This window comes from Patella vulgata, chromosome 7 (assembly GCF_932274485.2).
Source record: "Patella vulgata chromosome 7, xgPatVulg1.2, whole genome shotgun sequence".
Lineage (NCBI taxonomy): Eukaryota > Metazoa > Mollusca > Gastropoda > Patellidae > Patella > Patella vulgata.
The window spans coordinates 53,395,056-53,411,744 of record NC_065885.2 but is presented as its reverse complement, the minus strand read 5'-3'; the positions used below and the strand labels follow the sequence as shown (position 1 = coordinate 53,411,744).

The 16,689-nt window shown below is 38.0% G+C and overlaps 2 protein-coding genes across 2 annotated transcripts in view; one reads left to right on the top strand and one right to left on the bottom strand.

The window, feature by feature from the left end:
• The first annotated feature begins 321 nt into the window (after positions 1–321).
• LOC126828788 (putative autophagy-related protein 11) overlaps positions 322–16,689 on the top strand; it is a 46,805-nt gene continuing 30,437 nt past the window's right edge. The window contains exons 1-3 of the mRNA XM_056102311.1: positions 322–868; positions 1,181–1,248; positions 1,850–2,034. Coding sequence (XP_055958286.1) covers positions 326–868; positions 1,181–1,248; positions 1,850–2,034 — 796 coding nt within the window. The 5' untranslated portion in view covers positions 322–325. The remainder of the gene's footprint in view (positions 869–1,180; positions 1,249–1,849; positions 2,035–16,689) is intronic.
• On the bottom strand, positions 7,880–15,369 carry LOC126828811 (uncharacterized). The gene is made up of 2 exons (XM_050558816.2): positions 14,777–15,369; positions 7,880–10,129 (listed from the first exon to the last, which is right to left on the bottom strand). Exons 1-2 carry the CDS (start codon positions 15,111–15,113, stop codon positions 9,315–9,317), a joined length of 1,152 nt encoding a protein of 383 aa, XP_050414773.1. The 5' UTR covers positions 15,114–15,369; the 3' UTR covers positions 7,880–9,314.

Below are 16,689 nucleotides of genomic sequence, written 5' to 3'. Positions count from 1 at the left end.
TGTTTATCCAGGTGTAATATTTGAAAGAAATTTTATTATGTTGTATGGGAAGTCAATAAATATTCAAGATCATTTGATTATTAGTTTGATAAAATGTATCGTACATAGTTTATTTTTGTAATCATTGTTATGTGAACACGACCGTATATGTAAATCTGTCCCCTGATGTTTTTAATGGCGGATATTTTTTTGCATGAAATCAAAACTGGTTTTATTTATGGAGAGGACATCACATGTTTACCCTATTAAAATATTCTTCTATAATCCGTTAATTTTGTTTTCCAGAAATTTCACATCAAAGGAAAAAAGTTTGAAGAAGTTAAAAATGAGTATTAGAGATTATGATTCCGTTTTTGATCAGATTGACATTTCTTGTCAAGGATATTTAACAGTCAATCAGCTCCATGATTTCCACAAATCTCTCTACTTTAGTTCAATACCATTATCTCAAATTAACTCGACTGTAAAACAGATCTGTGGAGTATCGAGCGCAGGTAAAGTGTCACGTGAGTTATTTATTATTGTGTTGTTGGAGATCGAACGTCAGAGAACTCTTCAAGAACAGTGTTACTGGGACTTCCGAGCTTTAGATACAAATGGCGATGGCAAGATAATGCTACGAGATGCCTTCATCTTATTTCAAGAATTTCACGGGGAGAAGTTTTCATTGGATACTTGGAAGAGGTTTTTATCTTGTCGGGAATATCCAAACTGTGATGTCTACTACGATGAGATTAAATCTTGGCTCTCTGAAATACCAGATGGTCCTCCATGTACCGACCAAGAAATATCCGCAGAAGAGAAACGATTAAAAGAATTAACCGAGGAATCTAAATGGCAAGAATATGTGTCCTGGAATAGTTTCCAGGTAGGTATTTTAAAACAGGAGTACTGCACTACATGCAAACAAAGCCAACAAGACAAACATGAGGACAAGATACCAATTAAATATTATATCTTGTAGATTTAGAGTCTGGTAAACATGGAGCTACATGTATGTGTGTCTGAATACTTTTTTGACTGCAGGGTGTCATAAGTGGCACTACTTTTCACTGCCACTACTTTTATAATTATGAATCATATCCATTTTAATATAAAAATGTTCTACTGAAATGTTCTTATTTCAAAGTTGCTACTTTTGGTGATATTTTTCTTATTTCATGGGTTTTATATTTTACAGGAGGACAATGCGTATGACGAAGATTATCGGAATGATATAAATCGAGAAGCCCAGAGAAAACTGAACAAGTGAGAATCAGTATTTTTTTTATAAAGGTTTTCTACCTGTTGTCATCATCTGTGTTGTTTGCTTACAAGATGTTGTAGGAAAATAATTATCTTCGCTTTCCTTTGAAGAGACATAATATTTTCTTTATTTCACTATAATTCCCCAGTATAAAGTCTAAGAGTATATTCTATAAAAAACAGAGATTGGGTTTAACATCCACTCAACAAAAACTATTTTGATTGTGCGCAGGGGTCTTAAGCAGTGTAAGGAAACTGGAAAAAAAAACATTAAGATGGGTAGGTGACCTGACTTCCTGTTACTGACAATGTACATGTACAAGCCTAGGATTTAAACTACAGCACTTGACTCAGTGACATACATTGTACCTAATGATCTAAAGTGCCGTGTTAAAGCACTGGGCCACCAAACGCCTGCTAAAAGTACCATAAAAAATTCTAAGATATGTGGATGTGAACTCACAAATTTGAAATAGCATCAGGCTATAAAGAGTAAGCATACCCAGAAAAGTGTATGACACCCATCACAATGAAATACACCCAGAAACTCTTTTTATTGGGTAAACCACGATCCCTCATTCTCATATAATTGGACTTATTTCAGATGGACCCGACAAGGTGTAGAAGCCATGTTATATGATGATGGATTAGATCTGGCTATGAATGTGGGGAATCAACCGTTAAAGCCACGTAATAGTATCAACATGTCTGATCTAATGGATGCCCTCGATCAAAAATACAACATTCTACAAGACAGATTGCTTTTACATATGGCAGAAGTTTCTTCTAGTAAGTTATATTAATGAGGGAGGTGGGTTAAATTTGGTGCAAGCTATTAAAATTTATTAGTTGCCAGTTCACCGCATACATGTACATGTACCTGCAACAGCTGTATTTGCCGAGTCGTGAAAGTTTCAAGATCTTTTCTTTCAGTCCTATGTGTGCCTTCACCTCTGTCTGTTCACCGTAATTACTCTACATGTTTTTATACGCCCACATTTTCATGTGGACGTATATTGTCGTCGCCCCTGTCTGTCCGTATGTCTGGACGTCCGTCCACAATTGTTTGTGGACTCTCTACAGGTCACAATTCTTATCCTATTTTGACAAAACTTGAAATATAGGTTTATCTCCAAAAGATCTTGTCTGCTTTGGATATTGGCATGTATCGGATCGAAACTTCATGGATTATGGCCCCTGTTTGTACGAAAAATCACATTTTTAGCTTGTGGACCCTATAGCGGTCACAATTTTATCCAATGTTGTTGAAACTTGAAATGTAAGTTTATAACCCAAAGATCTCGGTTTCTTTCGATATTCGCGCATATCGGACGGTAACTGAATTATGGCCCCTGATTGTACAAAAAATCACGTTTTTAGCTTGTGGACCCTATAGAGGTCATAATTTTTATCCGATTTAAAAATCCGTATTATTATATAACCGTTACACCCTCAGGATGACTAATATTGAATTTCGTGAAAATCGGCCCAAAATTGACAGACAAAATGGCCGCCGTTCGTTCTCAAATAGCATAAAAATATGGTATATCAAGGTTGTGGACCCTATAGAGGTCACAATTTTTATCCGATTTTGTTGAAACTTGAAATGTAAGTTTATAACCAAAAGATCTCGGTTCCTTTCGATATTCGCGCATATCGGACTGTAACTTCCTGAATTATGGCCCCTGCTTGTACAAAAAATCGTGTTTTTAGCTTGTGGACCCTATAGAGGTCATAATTTTTATACGATTAAAAAAAAACATTATATCACCGTTACACCCTAAGGACGGCTGAGTTCGAATTTCGTGAAAATCAGCCCAATATTGACAGACAAAATGGCCGCCGTTCGTTCTCAAATAGTGTAAAAATATGGTATATCAAGGTTGTGGACCCTATAGAGGTCACAATTTTTATACGCCCACATTTTCATGTGGACGTATATTGTCTTCGCCCCGATCCGTCCGTCCACAATTGTTTGTGAACACTCTATAGGTCACAATTTTTATCAGATTTCAACGAAACTTGAAATATAGGTTTATCACCCTAAGATCTCGGTTCCTTTCGATATTGGCATGTATCGGACTGTAACTTCATGGATTATGGCTCTTGATTGTACAAAAAATCACGTTTTTAGCTTGTGAACACTGTAGAGGTCACAATTTTGATCCGATTTTGATGAAACTTGAATTACATGTTTATAACCCAAAGATCTTGGTTCCTTTCGATATTCGCACATATTGGATCATAACTTCCTGAATTATGGCCCTTGATTGTACAATGTCACAATTTTTATCCAATTTATAAAAAACGTTTGAATATATCACTGTTACACCCTTATGATGGTTGAGTCCGAATTTCGTACAAATCGGACCAAAACTGCCGGACAAAATGGCTGGCCCTTGTACGCAAATATTGTAAATATATGGTATATCAAGGTTTTGGACCCTCTTGAGAGGACACAATTTTGATCCGATTTTGATAAAACTTGAAATACATGTTTATAACCCAAAGATCTTGGTTCCTTTCAATATTCATGCAAATCGGATTGTAACTTCCTGAATTATGGCCCTTGATTGTACGAAAAATCACTTCTTTTTTTGAGCTTGTTCTCTGTCCATTTCTTGGACATATCTTGCATGGCAAACGCTTGTTGAGTGTGTCTTTGTGTTGCCTACAGGCCGCAATTCCTAACAGATCCTTTTGAAACTTTGCATACCTATTCCTTATACCCTAAGGATGTTGCCTATTGTGTTTGGTAAATACTCGACACCCAGGGACTGGGCCACATCCATTTTTATACGTCCACATTCATAATGTGGATGTATTATGCCGTCGCCCCTGTCTTTGTGTGTGTATGTATGTATGTGGGTCGCGCCTATAGGGCGCAATTCTTACTCGATTTTCTTCAGACTTTGTATACTTATTCCTTATACCCTAAGGATGATCCCTATTGTTTTTGGTGCATGCCCGACCACTAGGGGCAGAGCCACACCCATTTTTGTATTTGTTTGTTTGTCGTCTACAGACCGCATTTCTTAACGTATCATTTTGAAACTTTGCATACTTATTCTTTGTACCCTAAGGAACATCCCTATTGTTTGGAGTGCATACCCAACCCCCAGGGGCAGAGCCACGCCCATTTTCTTTTTGTGTTTCTGTGTCGCCTACAGGCCACAATTCTTAAGTGATCATCTTGAATCTTTACATAGTTATTCCTTATACCCTAAGGCAACACAAATAAAATAAGTTGTTTCTCGGGCACCACCCGCACGCAAAATTGGTTGCGTGTGCGGCCTATTTATTAGTCTTGATGAAAAATAAAAAATATGTATTGCCCGCCCGAACATCGATAATCAAGTCATAAAAAGAATATGCGTCATACGTGTATATCCATTCAAATGTATTAAACTGATCCAGATGTAAATGCTCAATTACGGGTCTTTTTTATTGATATTGGGGGATCACGGTGGCTAAGTGGGTAAGGCGGTGGCTCGCTAGCCGGGTGTTCGATCCCTGCATTGGCCGAGAAAGTTCATCCAGATTTTCCGGCGTGGTTTCCCCTTGTCAGTGATGCAGGACGGAGGGACTGACAAGGACAGCTGTCTAATCATTCGGATGAGACGAAAAACCGAGGTCCCGTGTACACATTGGTGTGCACGTAAAAGATCCCTTGACAGGTGGAATTCGATATAAGAGTAGGCCGTAGTGCCGCTGTCCGGGCAAAATTTCCCTCATAGCACACTGTATGGCGTATGCCCGTCTTCATTAGCCCAGTTCGGAGCAAAACAGTAGGACGTTAAACCCCATTTCATTTCATTTCATTTATTGATATCGAAAGAACCTCCATTTTTGTATCACATGATTTTAATTACCTCCCCTGGTGAACTAGAATTTGATTCGTGTTCAACACCGAAAGTCATTGACAACAATGCAATGTATTTCAATCATTCGATATTAATCAGCTCATTATTGCCGGCTTCAGTCGGTCCATGTTTGAAAAATCCTACTGATAAAACAATGAATCGTAGAACAGGTTAATTATTACTTGTGGCTACGAATACGACACGATGATACTCACCATACCTCAGTCAGAATTTGGGTCATTAGCACATTTAACGGTAGTTTTGATAATCCGGAAAATAATAATTGGATTACACATTTGATGGTTTTACTGACCAGTTGTTAGTTAAATTTAAATAGTCATTCGATATAAACCCTAGATAGAACACCCAACATCATGAGAAACACGCCGAATATCCTGAGAAACAGTCATTTCCAGAATCCCGATGACATGTGACATGCATTGGTTGGAATTAGGTCAATAATTATAAACCAGCGATACTAGATTTAGTTCTAAGTGTCGTTTACCGTGATGATTATTTTTGATACACATGGTAGGGTGACACGTGCACTCTACAGAAAGTTGGTCTCGACACGGATAAATGTGCACGCTTCAGTTGCGTGTCTCGAACTGATTTCTGACTACCCCGCACTCTCTTTGAGTCGATAAATAGCCATGGCACGTGCAATTCTCTACAAATATATCAACTATTACAGCCGTAAAAAATCTATTGTTGACGATTTTGAATAGCAGTAAAATTTAGCTTCTTGGTTATTACAGCAGCTTTAGAAATTACGTTTGTTTTATTTTTTAAATTGCTTTATCATTAACTGTATCGTTAAGAGCCGCATCTTTTGGTTTAGTACAAATAATATCTCTGAAACACTCAGGTTAGACAAGAACATGATACTAGCAGTAGTTTCATTTTACTTTTACAAGTTTCTTAAAACAATTGTTGAGTTGTCTAAAGTGCTTATTTCTAAATTCAATTTCTTGTTCTAGCTTTCTGTTATGTTTCGTAAAATGTAGTCTTGATTATCCCGACCTGTCAATCAGATGTAGAATGGTCGATAGACTGTTTAAGCGAGACTAATTTCAAAACAAGGGCACGTAACCTATCTTTTACTAAAAGGTGTCTGGATGTTATGGACGACACTTGGAACCAGTTTTCAGTCTATTATTTATAGATGATTAATGGTCATAGCTTATTAAGTACAACATGATCGTTTATTTAGTGACTATAATTGTGTGAAACTGATTTGAGGCTTGGCATATATATAAATATTGTGGCGTAATTGTCGAGATATTTGGAGATATTTATTTATGGTGGGTCACCCTACACATGGTGACAGAAGCTTACTCTTTAAAATATTGTCGTTATTATGGACGGCTATTAATAGTCGTACTGACTTTTATTTTAAACCAATTTCAATTATGTTTGTCACCATTACCATTAGTATTAATAGTAAGCTACATTACGTGAATTAAATATGGAAAATTATTTTCCTTTCAATCAGTGTTCAGTGTTTGAGTAGACTTGACTTTTGGGTTTATGTTCTAAGTATGTATAATATATAACTGAAAGCAAAACCGTAGACAAGTAATGACTTTCTCATTAAAAAAAAAAAAAAAAAAAAAAATACAAGGCCGCCCTCCTGCCCCAACAATTTTCAACATTAGCCAAATTTTATTTTGCACCATCCTCTTGCCAGCAATGGGGTAAAAAAAAAGAAAGAAACCGCCCTCCCCCCCCCCCCCTACAGTTTCAGCTGTCAGTTGCCCGAGAAACAAGACATTTATTTTGTGTAGCCTAAGGATGATCCCTATTGTTTTTGGTGCATGCCCGACCCCCAGTGGCAGAGCCACGCCCATTTCTTGTATTCATTGTTTGTCATCTACCGACCGCATTTCTTAATGTATCACCTTGAAACTTCGCATACTTACTCCTTCTATCCTAAGGAACATCCCTATTGTTTATGGTGAATGCCCACCCCCCAGGGACAGAGCCACGCCCATTTTCTTTTTGTGTGTCTGTATGTCACTTACAGCCTGCAATGCTTAATCGATCATCTTGAAAACTTTTTTATGCTTATTCCTTATACCCTAAGGCTGACCTCTATTATTTTTGGTGGATGCCCGCCCCCCTGGGACAGAGCCACGGCCAAAATTTGTGTGCCTTTTGTGTCGCCTACAGGCCGCAATTCTTAACAGATCCTTTTGAAACTTTGCATACCTATTCCTTACACCCTAAGGATGCCCCCTGTTGTTTTTTGGTGATTGTCCAACTCCCAGGGGCAGAGCAACGCCCATTTTGTCTTTGTGTCTCTGTGAGTTGCCTACAGGCCACGATTCTTAATGGATTGTCTTTGAACTTGGGATATGTATTCCTTATAGCCTAAGGACGACAACTGCATGTCCCGACCCCCAGGGGCAGAGCCACGCCCAATTTTTATGTTTATCGTTTACAGGCCAGATTTCTGAATGGATCAACTTGGTACTTGGCATATGTATTCCTTATAGACTAAGGGCATCAACTTTTGATTTTTGTGAATGTCCCGACCCCCAGGGGCAGAGCCACGCCCAATTTTTGCCTTTAGCGCCCAAGGGCCACAATTCTGAATGGATTATCTTGGAACTTGGTAATACTTATTCCTTATACCATAAGGACAGCAACTATGGATGTTATCATTTCAATAACAGGATGGTACCTATTTATGTTGTTTACATATCCAACCCCCACGGGCAGAGCCACGCCCTTTTTTTGTATTTATCGTCTACAGACTGAGACTCGCATGGCTTAAGCTTTGATACAAGCACATAATCACTGACAGGATTTATACATAAAGCGGCCAAGGTCGGATTAAGACCCATAGCGGCCCTAGGCACTTGAAAGATTTCGGTGCCCCCATATATAAACCATTATAACCAAAATAAATTTGCATTTGTTAAAATGAGGTTTATACACGTCATTATTAATTGAGATAAAGCAGGTGACTGTAAGAAAAGATAAAAAACAATGGAAATTTAATTAAAAGTTCTTAATTAATTTTTAAATTAAATATTTTATATTTGTCATCTAACAAAGTAGAATTCTGTGGTCCCTCCCCGCCCCTCGCCCCCCGTCCCATGATGCCCTAAGCATGTGTTTAGTTTGCTTAATGATTAATCCAGCCCTGAAAGCGCTATATACTATATTATATGACATACATTTTTTTTATAGAATAATATATTTATAATGTGTACAGTAGAATCTGCATTAAGCAGCCACCCAAGGGAATTCTCACGACTGACCGCTTAACGGGAGTGGCCTCTTAATAAAATCTTGGTGCTTTTTGTGCTGACATAAATTAAATATTACGCTTAGATGCATTGGAAACGAACATCAATACTTGCATCGGTAAATTTGACCGTAGTTGAATCTTGCGCCGAACGAAAATTCTTTACTCAAGTCTCTTACATAACTTCTGTAAACTTGTCATTTTGTACCAACCTTTGATACTACTGTCTACCATTGTGATGTATTTGATAATATTTATCCATTTTTGTGAAGAAAATCGATGAATTAATTTTATTTGATCAAAACAGCACATGAACAAAAAACCATCGCTGATTTTATCACCTATTTACAGGGGGTGTAACTCTGTATGTAATATTATAGGAGTGCTAAAACGTCTGTTTAACAACAATGTGGCAATGGAAAAGAGATACTAGATGATCGTGACAAAACTCTGTACTTTTATTTTATTCAATCAGTATCAAATAATGTGTCGTTACTCGTGAAAACAATGATCAAGTAGTCGTTTAATAAAACAAAAGATTAATTAACAGATAATCCCGGGTTGATTGTAATTTTTACATTTCTTTTTACCTGATCAATGGGGGTCCAGTTAATTAACTACTACTCACAGGATTAGCGGGGCTGTTACAAAGAACAACAAGATGGTATCATTCAACAATGGCCGTTGAATGGGCGATGTTTTGTTGAAGTTATTAGTAAAATAGTGACCGCTGGCCGCGTGAGAGGAGTGACCATTGAATAAAGAGATGAAACAATAGAATTTTTACGGGGGGAATTTATCGTGACCGCTTACAAGGAGATGTCGCTGAATAGGAGTGGCTGCTCATACAGATTCTACTGTAAATGGTTTACAGGTCACGTGAATAGATGTAGTGGGGGTATGTTCATAGCCATAAATTATTAATAGTTAGAGAAAATTAGTAGCAAATCTTATAAATAAATATATGTATGAGAAATGCCAAATCTAGCACTATTAGTTACACTAGGGGGGTCATCTTCATCGTTGACACAAAGGCTTTCTGGGCTGTTTTCCATAATTCTAAGGGCAAATTTAAATTTGAACTTCATATCTGCAGCGAAGTATGCACACTTTTGGTGACATAGCTTTACAGCCTGTTTTATAACAGAAGCATTGAAAATATTGTTGTTTAGCGCTATCTGAAAGGCCAATGGTGAGGAAATAGGCATTTCTATTAATGTAAAGCCGGAAGAACTAAGAACACAGCCAACTAAACTTGTTTCATCGAACGAATCAAGAGCTGTAAAGAGGCCAGAGTAAGATGTTAGTCGGGGTCTTGTTCCGCCATACACATAACGTATCAACGTGGGGAATTTCTGTGTGGCTATGATATCAGAGCTTTGCATAGATAATTTGACTTTTCCATTAGGATTGGGCAAAACTTCCATAAATTCCCCAGGGTGGCTCATTGGAATTAAAACATCAATGTCTCGTTCATCACGACATTTCAGATAATGTAGTTCTTGCCTAGATGGTCTCACTTCTTCAATCGCACTTGCATCTGCTCGTGTAGTGGATCCTTTGAATATTCGGTCAATGATAAACACGTTCCCAGCTGAATAATTAAGACGTGGGTATTGGTTGCTGCCCTGATCTTTACCAATCTGGAATGCAGAGATTCGAGAGAGATTGATGAATGCGGGAACCTTGTTGGATACTAACGACTCGATACTCTTGTGAACATCTTTGTCTCTAGCTGTTCTACTTTTTAACCTTAAAAAGTTTCCTGAAATGGAAATGACCATGAAACATAACACCAATGAAGTAAACAATCTATTGACAGAATACAAATAACCGAATTCCTTTTTAACATCTTGCAATGTCAATCCGACTGTATCTAAAACTTAGACTGTGAGATTCTTCTAAACAAGCGTTCCCCAAACCAGGGGTCCGTGAAAATATTTTGGGGTTCCGCAAAGTCAAATGGACCCATAAAAGATAGCCATGTAAAATATTTTTTTTGCAACGGTGAAGGCCAGAAGCCGCGACAAATGGTTCGCTATATGGTTCAGCTCGAAGGCATGAAATAATCAGTGTGAAGCCAAGTCACTTGTTAGCTTCGCCTTGTTAATTTCTTGCCTTCTTGCCCTCGCGTTGCTTTGAGTCTATAACCGGGGTCGTAACTAGGGCAGAACATGGGGGGGGGGGGATTGTTTTCAGGGGTTCTGTAATATTGACGGACAATGTATATCTATTGTTTTTATCCCCCCCCCCTTAGTTACGGGCCTATCTATAACCGGAATGAGAAGGCAAGAAACCAAGAAGTGATTTCACCTCACCTTCTGGTTTGTGGACTATCTGGCATTCCCACTCCTATTGTTCAAGCTATTACTTTCGGTTACTTCGCTCCTTCTTGCCTGCGATCTGTCAAGGCTTCGCCTCGCGTCTCTTGAATTAATATCGGGATTAATAAACTATGTTTACAAAATATTGATTGTTATGCATGCATTAAGGTAGCCACGCAAAGCGTAGAATATGCCCACACAACTGCTGCTTATCCGAAAGGAAAACTTGGATGTTGAGCAAATTTAATAGATCCATGGAGAAACCTATAGCCTCTATCGCGTTCACAAGATTTTCGGCAAAGTGGGGTAACGAAAGGCTGCGGATTATGAATATCGATAGAGATCGATGACCCCAATGTTTCTAACCAAATATTAAAAAGATCCATTAAAAAATAGATGGCTTTCACAAGGTTTTTCGGAAAAGGAGGAATAACTTGGTAAACGGAAAGTTTCAGAACGCTGAATATCAATAGGGTTCATCCTCTCAAGAACCCAATGTTTCACACCAATTTTAAAGAAATCCGTTAAAAACTATAGCCTGTATCGCGTTCATAATGTTTTCGGAAAAGGTGAATTTTAATAGCGGAACGCTGAAAATCAATAGCGTTCATCCTCTCCTGAGCCAAATGCTTCCCACCAACAGCCTCTATCGTTTTCAGCACAAGCGGGAATAACTCCGGAAAGGAGAGTCACAGTAATTGAATATCGATAGTGTTTGTCCTCTCATGACCACAATGCTTCACATCAAATTTGAAAAAAAAAACGTCAAAAACTGTAGCCACGAGGTTCTCGAACCAAATTTGAAAAGGATCTGTTAAAAACTTAAGCTTATATCGCAAGGTTTTCGTCGAAGGGAGGATTACTCCGGAACGGAAAGCTGAAAATTGATAGGGTTCATTCTCTCATGACCCTGTCAAAAACTGTAGCCACAAGGTTTTCAAACCAAATTTGAAAAGAATCCATTAAAAGCTTTAACAAAAATTTGTTAAAAAAGGATCGTTAAAAAAGAAACAAATCCGTCGAAAACTACAGCCTCTATCGCGTTCACAAGTCTTTGTTGACAGACCGAGTGATGACATACGCCCACACTGAAATATGGGCATATAAAAATGACATTTAAGAATAAGTGCGGTTTCTAATATTTTAAGGATGCTTGCTCCAGGGAAGAGCAAATGACATGAACAATTAGCAAATGAACATAAGTTCATGATAGTTTAATTTGAGTAAGTAACTTGCAGTTTATAAATTATGCGTTAGGAACACCCTGCACTTACTAATAGAGCAAATAATTGAGACTGTCTAGTCTTTACGTGGCATACGAATTGATTAAAGTTTTTGTTGCATCATTTGTGATAAATTTTTTAATCTGACTAATTTTCCATATATAATAGGGAGGCATGGTGGCTCAGTGAGTAAGATGTTGGCTCGCTAACCTGGAGATCCCGTGTTCGATCCATGCATTGGTCGAGAAAGTTCATCAGGATTTTCTGCCGTGGTTAGGTGGTATAGGACAGAGCGCCTGGCAAGGGACAACATATAGTCGTTCAATGGGAAGAAAAACCGAGGTCCCTGTAAACGTAAAAGATATAAGAGTTGGTCATGGCGCAGCTGTCCGGTCAAAATGGTCCCTCATAGCACACTGAATGGTGCAGACCCATCTTCATTAGATCAGTCGGCGGAGAACAGTAGGACATTAAACCCCATTTCATTTCTTTCTTATATAATAGTAACATACTTTACGCACATTGTTCATCTGGGCTTCCATACTGTCACTGGCTGATGAGGATGGATTAATTTGACTGTCACCAACGTAATTTGTCCTAGGACACATTTTGTAGTTGTTGTTGAGAGCCAACCAACTCATATTCCATTTTATTATAATTCAACTTTGATGACATCCGAAACAGGCCCGTAGCCATCGGGGGGCAAGGGGGTGGGGAGGGGAAGAGAGGGACACATTTCTTGACAATTGAATCGAGCGGTATAGTATGCAGACTAACCAGAATTGGACCTGAAACCGATGCCTGTGGTACACCTTAGTGGTCTACCATTTTTTGTTGATATATGTAAATTAATTGTAATTTGATCTTTCTGAAGGGAGGGGTGGTATATAGACCTAGTCCACAAAAACGACATAGACAACAACAACGAACTGATGGACAGCGAACAGACTTATCTCTGAAAATTTGAGTACAAAATACGACAGTTTTATGGTCTTCCATAAATCCAAGATGATCAAGGAGTCCATTAAACACCAGAATGCCGAATTCATCAGTGTTTTCCAACCAGACCATTCAGACCAATAATTGTCTACTAATAGACTATCAATTCGCATTGATATCTTACTTAAATCGTACTTGCCAAATATAAGATATGTTATTCGGGATTACATACATTAGCCCAAAATCTAAATGAGGACGACTGTTTCGTAACCTACAAGCCCGTTTACATTACAAATTTTAAGCGTACTAGCTACGGCACGCTTCGCTTTTTTTGTAGTTTAAACGGGTCAAACGTAAGCGTGCCGCGCCTGGTACAGTGCCAATCTGGCCCACTGAAGTGAGAAGGATTTTAAAAAAGCTATCAGGAGGATTATGTTATCTGATGCACACAGAAAAGATTTTCAAAATCCTCAGACAACAGAATTTTCAGAGAACATACTTTACGTTTATTGAAATATCATTGATTACATTAGGGGTTGACATTTCATTTTAATAATTTCTCCAAACTCGTTAACGGCTTTTAATCATGTTTTCTGTGGTTTTGTTTCATAATGTTCTATACAGCATAAAGGCATACCATTGTCTTATATATTGATATTCAAATGGTTATCAAAATCCATTGACTTTTAAATTTAGATATCGAATTTATTGTATGGTAAAATACATTAATTACAATTATTACAATAGGGGTTGATATTACAATAGGGGTTAAGTAAAATTTTATAACAATTATTACATTTATTACAATAGGGGTTAATTGAAATTTTATTACGGAGAGAGAGAGAGAGAGAAATGGGGTTTAATGTCCACTCGACACAAACTAGGTCATTTCGGGACTAACATATGGTTTAATTTTATTTCAATAATTCGCTTGCGCGTAGGGGTCTTTAGCAGTGGGAGGACCCGGAGAAAACCCACGAGGTTGGACAGGCGACCCTACCCGAATTTTTATTACAATAGGGGTTGTTATTACAATAGGGGTTGTAACAGATCACGGTGGCTAAGTGGGTAAGACGCTGGCTCGCTATCCTGGAGGTCAGGTGTTCAATTCTTGCATTGGCCAAGAAAGTTCATCCAGATTTTTCGGCGTGGTTCCCCCTTGTCAGTGATGCAGGTCGGAGGGCCTGACAAGAACAGCTATCTAGTCGTTCGGATGTGACGGAAAACTGAGGGTCTGTGTACACATGGCGTGCACGTAAAAGATCCCTGGACAGTTGGAATTCGATATAAGAGTAGGCTGTAGTGCCGCTGTCAGGGTTAAATTTCCCTCATAGCACACTGTATGGCGTATGCCCGTCTTCATTAGCCCAGTTCGGAGCAGAACAGTAGGACGTTAAACCCCATTTCATTTCATTTCAAATTCGATGGCCTAAAACATTTACGGGGTCATGCTGGTCACTTTGATACCACATATATATTGGTGCAGAGCGGGGACGAAGCTAATAAATTCCGAAATATGCTGAGTACATGTAGCTTCAATAAGTCCTTAAAGGCTCAATACCACTCTTGTTGTAACTGAATAATATGTCCCAATCTTTATTCTGGTCAACAAATTGTACTATTTTAGAATATTTCAATTAATTGATGATACAAATTTCATCTTAACACACCTTATTTAAAAATTTTGAAAAATTCAACATAATGGTTTGAAACGTCTAACGTAAACCTTTTCAAATGAAACTTCGATTTAAAAATATTTTCGAACCCTCTGCACAAGTAAAATAGGATGTAATGGATAATTTACAGAACAGGTAGGACACTTAAACATCTAGTACTTAGATAGAGATATTATTTATTTTCTGGAGCTTTCAAGCCAGCAAGAGTGTTATTGTCCCTTTAAATCGAAAGGCTATTATATATACTTACCTTCGTAATCCTCTGGTATGACGACGGTTTCATCTGTTTCTCCAAATCTTTCAACCCTGGTGTCAAACAGAACATTTCTTGCAAGTAGTTTTCTGATCGTACGGGTTTTGTAGAACAAAATAGGTTGTCCTAGATTTACTGGCAATGGTTGTTGACGTTTTGTTAATAAAATCTGTGGATTACAACGTACTACTTGTGGTAGATTGAACTGCTGTGGGATGTCTTTTAAAGAATATGATTGTGAACTCCATTGGACGGTAGAGCTATCACCACGAGCACTGTCCCATCCATTTAATGATCGTTTTCCTTGAGAATTTGTTCTAACTCTGCTACTCATTTCCAATAATCTGTTATACTTATTTAAAACTATAAAAAAATCTCAGCACGATATTCAGTTTTCTGTTAATGAATTTCACATCACAGTTCTGCTACATATATTTTACTTGTTATGATCTGACCATAAAGTATCTCTGTTGTAAACACTGGCGATAGGTAGCCTCCATACAAAAGCCTTAAATTAACATCTCAGTGTGGTTCAATGTAAGATCCTATACCTCACTTACTTATAAAGAGCGAATCCAAACAAAAGCTCCCAAGGTTACAGTGACAGAGTTTCAATAGGTGTGCTTTTTCATATACTTTGTGATCGGTTGAGCGAAGAAAATAAAAATGTATTTGCTATACAAACAAGCTTATATACATATATATCTTAAAATTTCAAATACTTGTATATCCGTCTATAACTCCCTTTATACATAAACCTATTTGGTAATGATATCGATATATACAGTAGTATATTAAGTCAAGCGTTAATTTAACCTTATACAATTATTATAACATACAGATTAACACCTTGATAATATATTACAGTTTCTCTGTTTATCGAGGGCGCTGTGCCATTTTGTCTTCTAAGTTATTTTATGCTTTACTGTGCATCACATGCACTTTTCTCATGATTCGACAGTTCATCTTAAGTTTACAATAGTAAGTAATATAGATATCTAATTTAAAACCTATTATCGAGATCCCGTGTTCGACCCCAGTGTTGGCCGAGAAAGTTCCTCGTAATTTTCCAGCGTAGTTCCCCATTGTCAATAGTGTAGGACGGAGGGCCTGGCAATGAATGGCATCGGATGGGTCGAAAACCCTGTGTCCCGTGTACACGTGGCGAGCACGTAAAAAAATTCTTGACAGTTGTAAATCGAAATAATAGTAAATCGTAGCCAGGCAAAATCTCCCTCATAGTACACTGTATGGAGTATGCCCGTCTTCATTGTCCCTGATGGTGCAGAAAAGTAGAACGTTAAACCCGATTTCATTTATATTCGCCACGACGAAAAACAAGGGCTACAAATTGATTGCACGCAAAGCATCTGGCATTTTCACGGTATATGCAGAGGTAAAACACATGATAATAAGAATATGACAAGGCTCTACTGAACTAATCATGGTTACCGAGCAATAGGCATTTTTTACGTAAAAAGAGTATTTCGACAGATGGGGATTCTAATTTGACAATGGTTCTGCAATTGTTAACCACTCAATCCCTGGAAACAAAGTTGACAAAAAAAAAAATGGCCTTCGCCAACTGGAGCCTGGAGGGCCTACAGAGATTAAGTAAACAGTTTTTATACGCCCACATTGAAATGTGGTCGTATATTGTTGTCCCCTCCCCCCCCACCCCCGTCCGTCCGGCGTCCACAATTGCTTATGGACCCTCTATAGGCTAAAGTTAATATCTGATTGACTTTAAATTTATACACAGTGTTTAAAGTCAAGAGACGAAGAAGCCTATTGATTTTCAGCGATTTTCGATAATTACTGCCAGAGTTATGGCCCTTGATCACTTTGAAAAATCTTGTGGACACTCTAGAGGCTAAAGTTAATATCCGATTGACTTTAAATTTATACAC

Excerpts from the sequence above, each read along its gene's own strand:
- LOC126828811 (XM_050558816.2), bottom strand. The coding sequence starts at position 15,113 with ATGAGTAGCAGAGTTAGAACAAATTCTCAAGGAAAACGATCATTAAAT. Across the intron at positions 10,130-14,776 it reads CATACCAGAGGATTACGAAG|GAAACTTTTTAAGGTTAAAA; the intron begins GTAAGTATATAT and ends TTTCCATTTCAG.